Below are 14,138 nucleotides of genomic sequence, written 5' to 3' on the forward strand. Positions count from 1 at the left end.
ATTTTTAATTAGTAGGGTACAACATTGATCCCAACAACAGGACCATTTTATAACTGTCACTGGGTATTGTTATTGACATTGTAGCCCCATCAATTGTTTTCTCTCCCTGCTCTTTGCAATCTAAATGCCTGCTCAAGCACCACAAATCACTGTATTTAGATACTACACATACAAAGCAGGGAGGCATGCAAGTATAGGACAAACCCAATAGTTTAAACATGAACAACCTTGGAAATATGTTTACAAAGTTTGTTCCACTGCACACTCAGTCACGTGTGCTCATTGCAAAAGACAGCATCACCTACAATAGCAATTTGAAGTTCTCAAACATTTTTTTCCCAGTGATTAAAATGTTTCAGATCAGAATAATTACTCTAAGAAGATTCATGCTAATGATTATGACTGTCTATAAACCTATCTTGGCATGAAAGAGTATTACTAGGGAAGAAAAAAAACCAAACAAACAAACATAAGGAGAACTTTTTCCAAGTACACAGTTCTAAGTAATTTTAAGTCGAAGAACTGCAATTAATTACTAAAATCATTTAAAGGTCCTTTGCCATCAAAATTTACATCTGCAAAATATTAAACTACTTCTCAGGTATGACACCAATGAAAGTGTCATTGTATACAAAAATATTTTACAGTTGCTTTTGTGAACAGCTCTATATGCATGAAATATTATTACCTTCATCATTAAATAAAAAATTGCTCTGAAAAGCAAAAGTCACAAAAACTAAAATAACAACGACAACACAGACTGCATCAAAATTCTGAAAACAATAACATATGGCAAGGCCATTTTTCAAAAGTTATTATCTTTGACCTTTGTTCCAGGCAAAAAAAAAATCTCAGAATCTACACCTATCCTAAATCAGGTGCCAGATTCAACAAGCAATGCTAACCTATGAGTAAAGGCCTCAGCAAACAAAGCAACATGCTATCCAGGAAACTGAATATGTGAACAATGGGCACAGAACATACATTAAAAAAAAAAAAAAAAAAAAGCAAACACAAATACTGCTACCTTATTTCTCTAAAAACTAGTGGTACAAAATTTGAGAGAGTCTTGAAAACACAGACCCGACCACTGTTATACAAATACAACATCCCAAGTACAAAGGTGCCATGCAATCAACTCTGCTGGAAGAATCAGAATTAAGAGATGGCATCTCAGATTCAGACTAAAAATTACTCAGTGATGCAGTTCTAAACAACAACTCTGAATCTCTGTCCAAGACAGTGACATTGATTTTTATTTCTTTTTAAATGAAAAGTAATTTTTCTTTGCAAAACAGAGAAACAACTTGAATTTCAGGTGAAGTCAGTAAAAAACAGGAGTGCGATAATGATCCTGTAAAAAGGAACTGATCTGCTTTTTAAGAATGGCATTGAAAATGGCATAATGGTACAGAGAATTTTTCTAGCTACAATTCCACAGAGATTTCTTTGCGTCGCATTTGATCCATTCCTCCATATGCTGAAACAAATGACAGAGGCATACTTTAATGAACATTTTAATATATCAGCATAACATACAGCTTTGTATTTTAACGTGTTCTTATTTCCAATACACTTCAACATCCCTATTTTAGTAACTGTAATGTGAAACACTTATCAGGAATACCACTTTTGGTTCAGAGTTCACGACACTTCCAGCAAGTATGGGCTGAACCTGTCGCATCTGCTATTTTTGGTATCATGGTAATAACCAATACATCCCCTTACTGGAGGTTGCTACCTCCAGTAAAGAAATTTCTGTCCTACAGAGAAGTGGGTTAGACTAATCTGTAATGGTGCATCCGCTCAGTTGCCAGTTCTGTACATGTGTCACAGAAGAAGAGGCTGAGGGGGTGCATCATGGAAATAATAAACAACGCAAGAGAGGGGCTCTGATTTAAACAAAGCATCACAACATAGGAATGAGGATGATGTTACGAGCTTTCTCCAGGAGCAAGTGCAAGTGTGCCAGCACACATGCAGACAATTAACAAGCAGTACCCAGTCCTCCACACTCCCACAGCTGCTTAACTTTCAGGAGTTTCTGTGACCATATCCTGAGTAGTAGGATGAACAGCATTAACAATGCTATTTCTACCAAATAAAAGTAACAAATATTTACAGTTTGTGTCCCTGGACTAAACAATTTACTGCTTCTAGTCAAACAACAAATATTTGAAGAAGTTACTATCACTTTGCAACAGCAGTTTTAAAACAAATGTTCAAAAGTAAATTCAGTTCCATCTTCATAATGCTTTATCACAGAAGCTATATTAAAATTCAAATTAATATCAATATCATCAATCCTTCAGAGATTCATCCACCATTTTCAAACTTATTTTCAGGATGAAATATGTACAGCCATTCAATTGGGGGTGGAGGGGAAGCGCAGATTTCAATGAAACCTGTAAAACTTTGCCCAAATATTGCAAGAACTTTTGTTCTTAACACTCAGAAGCACACAGATTTGTATGAACTAGCAACATTTTAGAAAAACTGCAAGAGATACCCAGTATCATTGCATAGATCCCATGCTACAGATAAAATCTACTGATACATATCAAAGTTAGGTTATTTTTAACAATTATGGACATTTTGCAAGACTTTCCAGACCCACAGTAATGGCAAAAGAAGTTATGAGCTTTCTGTGAACACCATTCTACACGAGCTGTTAGGTCCTATTAGCTCTGACTGTTACCTGATCTCAGTAAATAATATTGAGTTATTTGAGGAAGTTTTTATTCTTAATTCTTACATTTCAGATATAAAAAAACCTCAGATATCATTTGCCACCGGAATATGAAGAATAACATCTGAACTATGACAAATCACACTGTAGTTCAGAACTAGGACATGCACTTCTAATAAACAACTTAAGGCGGGCACTAGGTATCAAAGTATTTTAACAAAGCTCACTTCATAACATTAGAAATTAAAAGAAATCACAGAATTACTCTACATGCACCTAGTATTATCTGTTGACATTTGTATATCTGTGAATCCTAGCCAAAGACATTCAGAAACCATAACCAGAAGAACTACACAATCGCTTGGAACAGCTTTTATTCAAAAGAAAAGCATTAGAACAGTAATCACTATATCAAATCACCTTACTTTCTTCAAAATATTAAAATCTGACATTTGTAACTATCAGGGAAGCACGTGGATTCTCAGCAAACTCTGAGTTCTGCAGACTTCCATTCCATTTTGCCTGGATTTTTTTTATTTTATGTGAAATGTGTATAACAGGAAAAAAGCTAGAATCCACCAGTTGTTAAGCAACAAGTATCCTGTGTTTACCTGGACAAAGGGCATATTATCCTATTACTTTGTTCTTTTTTCCTTCTTGTGTAATTTTCTTTTTCACTAATGACCTAAAAGAATGAGAAATCAAAAGTAACAGTATAGCCAGTTGCATTAAAACAGAGTGGCTCTATCAGTGATCAAACCACAGAAACAAGCAACAGCAGCTGATCTGTTCCACAATTTGCCCTACTGCAACCACCTAATGTATCTACTGCGGTGATTTGTAAGTATGATACTGTGATCCATATGATGAATAAGCATGTAAGAGGATTCCTCCCAGTGAGCTAGTGTTTTTCATTACATCACCTTTGTGAATACCCAGAGTGCAACTGAATTTATGTAATATTGGACACAGCTATTAAGACCTGATTTTTTGGTACCAGCTCAGGACTCGCATCACCTCACACCTTAGCCCTATTAAGCTGAATATGAGCATACACGGACAGCAGCAAGTGCAAGATACCTGAACAAACCAGGTATTTTGCTTATGGATAAATGAGGGTTGTCTACTTTTTCTTGTTTTCCTTCCATTGACTTCACATGACAAAACAGGAACTGCACACTTAATTTCCTTCCCGTGTTTAGCAGTTGATTACTCTGGGGCTGATGACGAAAAATAAAAGTCGAACACAGGAGAACAAGTATATTAAGTCTCATTGCACATTTAAGGTGAGGCTGGATGTTTTTTGGTCCTCTTTTCCCTTCACAATGTAAACACCAAACAGCAGCTATTTTTCCTGTAGATAGCAGATCCTTCATGCTGAAGGACAAAGTGCTGAAACAAGCGCTCTCCATCCATCTGAGATGGCAGAAGATAAAAAACCTGAATTTCTACTGCAAAAGGAATAAGTTGCCCTTAAACACCAGAAATAAAAGCAGAAAAGGATGCATGTGTTCATTGAACCACAGGTAACATTTAATATGTATTTGTAATTTTTTTCAAACAGGTCTTAATATATACAAAATGAATATATAAAAACACATTAATCTTGTCATATTCAATCATTAAGTACATCCTTGGACATTTCATGGTTCTTAACTGACTACAGTTTTATACAGAAGTGTACAGTCTCAGGTATGTATCAAAATTTCTTTAGGTGTGTGAGGAAAAACATACTCCAGTTTTAAAATACAAGCTATCAGTATGTCAAAATAAGCACAAAGCACATTAACAACAAGCACTGAATGAGAAACTCCTTATCCTCACTACAAAGCAAACTACAGCAGCACTGGCAAAGACTCCTGCAGACTGCTTAGCTCAAGCAAAAAAAGTCATCCCACAAACTAGCTTTGAGGCCACTAAAGGTCAGCAACTGATGAGCTGTATTAACTGATGCTGCACAGTAGCAGGGCAATCAATATGAGTTAAAAACACTACCACAATGAAGTTAAGGATCTGCGTGTAAGACTTTCAAAAGACTAAGTTCTTCGCTGAAGAAATAAATCACAGCAAGTCAGAGACTCTTGCGGGACCCCAAAACACAGTACTGAGATATCAACTCTATTATATTTTAATTGGTGTTTGTTTCTAGACATCTTTAGAAGTGTGAATTACACTCTTTTAGGCAAAAATCGCATGTATATATGCATGTGATAACTTTCTGCATATCAGGGACCTCAGTGACTTCACCATTCTTAAAAGTTTCTGCAACATTGGGACCTTTGCTGCAGTTTCCACAGGAATGCAAGGCTTCATCAAAGTCTGTGCTGAAGATAAAGATTAGAAAAGCAGGATGAATCATACATAAAGACATACGAACTGTAGTTCAATTACTAGCTTAGAGTTGTAAGACTTACAAGTTGTAGTCCAACTCTCTGCACTGCTGAACTTCCTCTGACTTTACACAAGACACTTGTGGTAGAATCTACATAAGCATTCCCATGCTTTTGTTACAGGTCCACAGGACACCTTCCAAAGTACATGACAGGTGCTCTCACAAATCCAGGGTACAGTATTCTTCAAGTAGAATTACCAGCCTACTCAACTCACCTTAAGAAAAATATAAAGAATTAAAGTGAGTGAAAAGGTTTATATATCTCTTCTAATCCTCAGAGCTCAAAAAAGCAATGTTTTTAATCAAGTGATCAAAATAAAGAAACATAATAAAACACCTGTCAAATGTCAAAGGTCTTATAAATCTACAACTAGTTAAACATAAGTAACGAAAATCATAGATAATCATTTGTGTGGCAGATCAGTAAATGAAATACATGTCACCATCACTTGAGAAACACATAGATTATGAAAGACTGTAATTGTAAAAAATGTAATCTAAACCAAAATAATTTAATCCACAATCTTTGGAGGATGATATTGATCAGACAAGATAGAGGGGAAGAAGCAGATCCATAACAAATAGCAGTTCCTTGCTAGATCTTAGAGCTTGCCAAATCTGCTTATCAAGCGAGGTTTAAACAGTATGTATATATAACTGTAATTACTGCCTGCAGACATACCTTCAGTAAACCTGTGCATCTACCTGATTTATGAACTCAACCTGTCATATCAATAGCATTTTTCAAATCACCAAAACACTCCTGGGTAAGCTACAATAGAACCACCTGATACCTTTCATGGTCTGGACTAAGTTTTTGCCAAGCTAATCTTCCCTTTTCCCTTTTACTTCCAAAGCACAACACCTACTGAGAAGCTCACAGACTCCAGCAAGAGGTTCCCCTGCTTCAATTCTCTGAGGAACAGTAATTATTACAACACTACCTCAAAACAGAGGACAAACCTACTACAAATTATCGGACATTCCAGTATTAGTGAGATGGGGAAAACTACAACTATGGCAGACTGTCCTACGAGGTCATGAACATTCATAAAAATATTTTAATCTAGTTTAAGAATCAAGACAATATAATTTAAGCCTAACATATTTTGCATAGTCTGAAACTACCTTTTGTGTTATTTACTCTTTTCAGACAAAGACGTAAATACACCATATTCATCATCAAACAGATTTAGCACTGGGTTTGAACTCAAACAACAGCACCAACTACTCTGTTTTTAGAAAGTCCATTTACTTCAGATCCTTCAGCTGATCCCTTCAGTTCTTGTGTCCACAACCAGTGTTCTACAAAAACCAAGGGAAAAAAACACAAAGCTTAAACAACTACCTATAATCATATATCCTGCCCAGCAAAAGTGCTGTCCAATGCACAAACCAAAGTAATGGAGCGAATTTCTTCCTTGCTCATAATAGCATACACAGAAATTATTCAGAATAATGGGAAATAAAGAAACATTCAGTCTTTGCCTGAAAACTTAATTTGACAGCAGACCTTTAAACTGTCTTCTTCAAATTGCTATAACCACCGATATAGTACTTTTCAGGTAACTTAATTATTGTAATTCTTACATTCAACAACGTTCACCGTGCTAATACACAATAACTACCTCACATATTTACTATCGACGCCTAAAGAAGCCACGCACCGAGAGCATCCGGCTCATAAGTAAACTACCGGCCAGCGGCCCGAGTTGCGCGGAGTTGCGGGCGCCCCAGGGGGCCGAGGGAGCGCAGGCCGCACGGGTGTGCGCGGGTGGGCGGCAGGAGTGGTAGAGCAGAGGGCACCCTGCGCATCCTCCCGCTTGGCCCTGCAGCATCAACCGCAGCCACCACCACGGCCTGTCCCGGCTCCCCGCCCCGCCGCCGGGCCACGGGGAGAACGAGATGCGCTCCCCTACGGGGGCCGAGAGGGCGGCCAGGACTGCGGAGGCCTGGAAGAGCCATGGGCTGCGGACAGCCCGCTTCTCGGCCTACAGCGGGGCCTCCCCACGGACCAAGTAGGCGGTCCCGGAGCCCCACAGGGCAACGGGGCTGGGCGAAGGGCACAGGCCGCCCTGCCCGCCGTTAGAGACGATGGAGGGAAGAAAAGGGGGGAAGCCGCCGCGCCTCCCCTGCCCGTACCTGTTGTGTCTCTGCGCCGTGGCGGCGCTGGTGTAATAGGCCGCTCTCCGCTGGGTGCTGCGCGGCACCGGGTGCAGCGGGATCTGGTCCGCCATCTTGGGGGCGACCCCCGCCGCCTCGCGCCCGTTCTCTTCCCCTCCTCCCCGCTCGTCACAGCTCCGCTCCGCCTCGCCCCCGCCGCCCGCGCGCTGCCTCCGGGACCCCTGACGTCACGGCCACCGCCAGGAAGGAAGCGCCGGTGGGGCGGGGCCTCGGGGTAAACAAGGGGGCGGGGGCCCAGGTAGGGGGCGTGGCGGCAGCGCGGGGCCGGGCGGGAGGCTCGCCGAGCGCGAGGCCCGCCGAGCGCTTCGTGGAGAGGGCGGGGTGGGGGCTGTCACCGCGGGAGGCCTGCGCGGGGCGGTTGGTGGCCGTTGGTGGCGGTTTGGGCGCCTGTGGGGTGGGCTCATCCGAGCCTTCGCTAAGGCTGGTGAAGTTTAGTAGTTCGGCTTCTGAAGCGTCACACGGGTGAGCCACGAGGAGGAAGACGAGGAAGAGGCAGAGGCTGCGCGTCTGGGCTGCGCAGGCCTGGCAGCACGGGGAACGCAGGCATTTCACAGGGAACCGAGCGTTCGGGGCATGGACAGGAGTTGCACGAGACAAACCCCAGAGTGGTTGTTCTCAGCCTGCAGAGGCCTTCTGGTTTTTAAGTTGGTCTAGGTAGGCTCCCCTTTCACCTCTTGGATGGCAAAGACTAACTGTCACCTGTGTTGGATGTCAGCCAATGCACACGTGGTCACCAAGAACATGTTCATGGTACAGGCAAAACCCTTGATCTGCTGGATTGTGACCTGAAAACTGTGGTGTGGTAATGGGAACACCAGCGATCAGAAACAATGTCCTGGGTTCAGCTGGGATAGAGTTAATTTTCACAGGAAGCTGGGAGGGGACATAGCCAGGACAGTTGACCCAAACTAGCCCAAGGGATATTCAACACCATATGATGTCATGCTCAGTTTATAAACAGGGGTAGCTGGCTGCAGTGGGATATTGCTGCTCGGGACCTTTCATGGGAAATGAAGTCTAGATTAAATTATCTAGCACCCTGTCCAATAGCATCTCAAAAACCTGTAGTGATGGTGACTCAACTGTGTCCTTGATGAGATTGTTCCAGTGATTGTTCTCACTGTAAGAATTCCTTTCTTATATAGAGATGAAAATTCTCCCAGTGCAACTTGTACACATTTCCCCATGTCTTTTCCATGTGGCTTCTTGTGATGAGAGAGCTGCCATCTCCTTTGTAGACACTTTTTAGGTACTGAAATACTGTGGTGAGGTCCTCCTGAGCCTTCTCATCTCCAGGGAGAAAAGGCCTCCTTCAGTCTTTCCTCAGAGCAGGTTCTCCAGCCCTCCAGCACAGTGTCTCCACAACTTCTCTGGGTCACCTGTTGCAGTGTTTATTTTGTGATAAAATTGCTAATAAGTAATCAGACTTTCACATGTTCCAGTTTTGTTTCTGTTGTTTCCCATTCAATAACCATGCACCTCTGAGAGAATTTTACCTCCATCTAAAAACTGGACATGGATACAGGCTTAAGGGTCCAGATACAGACTTACAAGGGCCAGAGAGGAAGGATCCCTTCCCTCTTGAATCTGCTGGCTACATGTCTACTAATACTGCCCAGGGTGTGGGTGACTGACTCTGCTGCAAGGACATGTTGCTGTCTCATGTGCAGCGTAGCAGGTTATGGTGTGGTACTGCCTGCCTCCTGCCTGCTCTGCAACGATGGCTGTATTTTATGTGTTTGAACAATCAAACATAACCCAGAAAAATTTCAATATAACAATTACACAACTCCCAGATGCTTCCAAGGCCCTTGATATTACAATTCTGTGCATCTCACAACTTTAATATTAATAGCTATATATTCAGAACCATCATGTGGCTACTGAAATCCTGCAGTTCACTGAGGCCAAGAGAATTAAAGTGATTTCTTTGATTTTTCTCTTTGATTCAAGCCTGCGACAGAGCAGTTTTTGAACAAAACAGAAATCACTTAATTCACAAGTTAGCAGCCTCAGACTAATCTGCTTGCCTCTGCAGAACTTTGGTTCTGGTTATTTGTTTGTATTTCTGGTTATTACCATATTATTTGGCCTGACATCTCTAATTTTAGTCAATTGTGTGTATGTGTTTGTAAATTCCGTATGTATAGACAAATACATGACCTAGTACATATAATAAAAGGTTTATTTTGCAGACTTGTAAATGCCTCAGCATGGGATAATCATTAGGAACCATAAATGCCTTTAGAGTCTTGATTTCTTACTGATAACTGGTGTATTCTGTAAATTAGTATTTTATTTATGACTGGTTTAAGGTTTTTGAAGATAAAAACTTCACTATTACCTGTGTACAGAGAGGCTTTGAACCAGAAAGCCTTCTAAGAAGAGGAAAATTAGAGTTTTTAAATCAATCAATGGCCAAGAAAATTACAAAATTGACGCATTTATCATTTTAAATGCATGCAGTTTTTCTTACTTCAAATGTATGTTTAACACTTGCAGTTAAGTCAGTTGCTGGACATCTATAATGATCTCAGCTTCTTGATCTAATTGCCTTTTTGCATCAGTGTTTTCATAAAATGGTAAAAGCTTCAGGGTGGGGACTTTGTGTGGCATCTATCATTCAGTTCTGCCTCCAGATTATGATGTCTCCTGTTTTATGTTTTCTTAAGGAAAAATATTTACATTTATAAAAGTTTTTTTAATTTAAAAGTGAGGCTTTGGCATATGGTACTCAAGGACTTTTCAAGATGCCTGTAGCAAATGTGCCTGCATTTTGAAAACAATATTTCCTTTTCAATTTAGAAATCTTGAAGGGTCAAAGAATAAACTTGCTTTTGATTCAGATTTTGCTAGTCATGCATCTTGGGCAGGTGTTATTCTGCTGTATGAAAAAAGCTTTTCATTTCAGGAAAGATATATTTTTGCATTCAATATTAAGTACTGGTTAAATAGCATTTGTTACTTAAATATCATTATAACATACATTTATGATAATAAGTAAATATAATACCATTCTGAAATAAACTTTCTGTATCATCCTTTCCATGTTTCTTTTTTGCATTTTTTTGCATTTATAACAAGTGGCAGAGTTCCAGAATCTATGATTTATGGATCTTGTGAAATCTTGATTTAACTAGGAATGAGCTGGCATGGAAATTGTTTTGCATTTTTGCATATCTCTGCTACAGGTGCAGAACCTATCTGTAACTAGTTCTGCCTGATGTCCCCAGAGGGCATATTATAATAATTCATACTTTTGCTACCATTCTACTTCTGCTGTAAATGCTCAAGGTTAAGTGCTCCCTCTCTCCTAATCCTATTTATTTATCCAGTTTGGGCTAGAGTGAGGGGAGGAAATGAAAGACAGTTTGAAGATAATTGATTCTTCGCTATCCTTCTTGGAGCCAAATTATAAAATCAGTTCTACTGGAGTAAATCTGTGGAAGTGATACTAAAATCAGTTGAATATAAAACAAAAGAAATTATTTTCAATAAGCCTCACATAATGTTACATGATCCAAAATTTACATTACTTTTATACTAGGTATTTTCTCACCTCATCCTTCAAACCACCTTGCATTTCCATTTTAATTGTGGAACTGTTTTCATCAGTGATGAACCAGCTTAGTATCTGTCTTCAAATTTTCAGCAAATTGAAAATCAGTCCAAGACACCTAGAGGCTTAACGAAAAAAAAAAAAAATCACTGGCAAAACCTGAGCACAACACAGAAAGAATCCTGTTGTCTTTATGGGAAGAGCTGAAGGCAGCAAGGAAGACTAAACCACATAAACCCCGTAAGTTCTTACACTACCAGAGTGAGGGAGCAGAACAAATACAAAATAGAGGGAGGTTTTAATGAAATGGCTACAGTTATGAGTTTAAATAATTCTAATAGCAGTGCCTTCATATCTTCAGTCCATGTCAGTAGGATGTAACAAAACTTGGTCTGGGAAAGAACAAAATTGGAGAACCTGTTTTCTCTGAGAGCGTCCTTGTTTTAAAAGGTTACTTCAGACAATGAAGCTGCATGTAGTTCAGTTATACACCAAAATCACTGAGTTTAAAAACACCAACAAGAAGTAAAAATAGTCATACAAAATATTACTATAATATAAATTCCAACTGGAATGCAATAGGTACTGGAAACAAAATACTACTTGCATACTAAAAAAAAAAAAAAAAAATTACATTGTCTACGTAAATGCAAGAAGGAAATTTCTATTTCTACACATTTTATTTTTAATATTCATAGCATTCAATGTTTGTCAATTAGTTGTGCTCCCAGCTGTTAAATTTCTTTCAGACCTTCCTTCAAGGTCTTCTCTTTGATAAATGACAACTCTCTGCAGCTCTGGAGGATTTATGGACTGCTAAATCTCTGCTCCTCCTTTTATAGTCCAAACTGTAGTTCCTACACCGCCAGTGTCACACCAGCTGTGTGCCACCCTCACCCAAACTTTCTTTCAGAATAAAATACCAGAAATTTATTCTCCAATTAAATCAGCAAAATAATGTATATGTTGTATTTTGGATTTTGCTAGGGTTACATCTTCTAGCCAATAACACTCTGTCTGAAAAGGCAACAAATGAGGCAAAAATATCCAAGCAAATCCTAAAGTACGTAAATCAAATTAGTTTGGATATAAAAGTACACTTTGGTGACTTCTGATACAAATATCAGTCCTGCCTTCATTTAAGCTATTAATTGTTGACTGTGGATAAATGAAAGGAGAAAATTAAAAATACAAAGCTTATTATGTTAGTGAGCTTTCACAATGACCCTTCAGTGAGAAGCATCCAGTAATCATTCAGAGTAACTCTTCAGTTACGTTAAACTCCAAGTTAAAATTGGTTTAATATACGTTTAAAAATCCCGTGCTTTTTAGTTTCTAGTTTCTGAGATGCTTTCTCATCCTTTTAATGTATCTAAATTCAATGCAACATTTTTATTTGTAATTGGAGAAAAAAAGCTTGTGGACCCAAAACTTTGAGCTGGATCACCAACTTCTGATCTTTTAAAACCAGAGCATATCAAATAAAATATTTCCATGATCTGTGGTGCAAAATCAACAGCAAAGCACAGCAGCACTTTGAAAGGACACCATTTTTGTGAGTGTTCTCAGTGGGTTTAGTTTAACAAATTCCATGCTGTTGATCTTTCAAATAAATAAATACGGCTGCTTTAACTACTCCTTGAAGCTGAAAGAAAAAAGCACCCATGAATTAATTACAAATTTTGTGTTGTTTCAGAGCTACTGGAAAGGTCATGGAAGGACAAACAGGGCCCAAGTGTAAACTTGAATATCCAGTTGTGATTGCTGGTATCAGACTCACTGGGTCTGATTTCCTTTTGCAGTTTCTGTTACAACACCGACTGAAAGCTTCAACTGGGATTAGGGGGTTTTTGTCTGGAGATCTATACAGAAGTAGATGAAGAAAAAGGTTCCCAGATGGTAAGTAACAAAATACTTAGTGTCGTGCATAGCATATCCTCCAAAAGTCAGAAATTACTTAAAATCTCCTCTTTCTCCGATATCTCTTTATGTTTGCCCCAGCCATCAGCCCAGGCTCATAGCTAAAAGGTTTCTTATTTGCCTCAGACCTGCTTCTGAAAGCCCTTTTCTCTCAGTCATTCTAGCCAGTCAGATCTGTCTCCTCTTAAAACGTAGACATTATCTCTTTGTTTACTGATTTCACTCCAAGCAGCAGTTTGAATCTTACAGATTTGTCCCTGTTTAGCATCCCTTATCCATATCGGAAATGTAATTTTACACATTCTTAGCCTCATGACTGCTACCACACCCCTTTTCTGGTATTGAGAATAGCAGCTACTCTAGGGTCAACTTGGCATCAGCTGAAAAGATAATTTTCCCAGCTCATCACTTTCAATGTTTTGTTTCTTCCTATGCCCTTCCTCTAGCGTCTTCCCCAGTATTGCATAGGCAGCAATCTGTTCCCACTCAACTCATTATTTCTCACTGAGAGATTGTTTCCCATCACTAATCAACAGACAATTTGACTACTTTTTGCCTACTTGTATAATTTGCAAATGTTTTTTCCCATTCCTTGACAAATTCTCCATAAGTGGAAAAAATTGGGTTCATTGGTCTTTTTCAGAACTAGGAAGGGTCAGCTTCTTTCACAATGCAAACTGAAACCGGGGTTGCCCTCAATAACACTGGATGAAGAACATCAGTTGTGGCATCCAGGCAGAGACTGATCACTCTACAAAGACGAGTTACCTGCAGCTTGCACTATTGTTAATGGGTTCTAACGTATTTATATCTGGAAGAATTGGTAACCAAACACACTGTTTGTGAAAGTACATAATGTTGTTGTGAAGAGCCTTAAGACTGAGATGGAATATGTGCTTCATATAGCAGACAAAATAGGTTATTCACAAAAACTGTCAGTGATCATACCTATTTTTAGAGTATTGGTTAGAAATAATACATAAAGTCTGAAATACATAGAGACTGAAGTCATCAGGATCTAATTTCTTGGACTACAGAGGCATGGAGTCATAGTCCATGATGTTGGTGAAAATAATGATATAACCAAAATTATTAAATAAGTACCAGATGCAACAAGATTGAAACAGACAGCTAAGGGAAGAGAACTAAAACATGTTGCATGAATTTCTTCTGTAGACTGTATGTACAGCTGTAAGGATGAGATTATGAAAGGCAGGTCCTGCTTGACTAACCTGATCTCCTTCTACAACAAGGTAACCCACTTAGTGGATGAGGGAAAGGCTGTGGATGTTGTCTACCTGGACTTCAGTAAAGCCTTTGACACTGTACCCCACAGTGTTCTCCTGGAGAAACAGGCTGTTTATGGCTTAGACAGGTGTATTCAATGCTGGGTA

General features: G+C 39.4%; 1 protein-coding gene across 5 annotated transcripts in view; it reads right to left on the minus strand.

Moving 5' to 3' along the window:
- ATP9B (ATPase phospholipid transporting 9B (putative)) overlaps nucleotides 1-7,416 on the minus strand; it is a 165,330-nt gene extending 157,914 nt beyond the window's left edge. For 2 of the 5 annotated variants that reach the window (XM_082044702.1, XM_082044701.1), the window contains exon 1: nucleotides 7,224-7,416. In XM_082044702.1, coding sequence (XP_081900828.1) covers nucleotides 7,224-7,318 — 95 coding nt within the window. In that variant the 5' untranslated portion in view covers nucleotides 7,319-7,416. Of the gene's footprint in view, nucleotides 1-5,103; nucleotides 5,297-7,223 lie in introns of all 5 variants that reach the window. The other 3 variants (XM_082044700.1, XM_082044699.1, XM_082044703.1) reach the window with 2 other exon arrangements.
- Between the last annotated feature and the right edge of the window lie 6,722 nt (nucleotides 7,417-14,138).

This window comes from Streptopelia decaocto (assembly GCF_964273445.1).
Source record: "Streptopelia decaocto genome assembly, chromosome: 2".
In the NCBI taxonomy this organism is placed as follows: Eukaryota; Metazoa; Chordata; class Aves; order Columbiformes; family Columbidae; genus Streptopelia; species Streptopelia decaocto.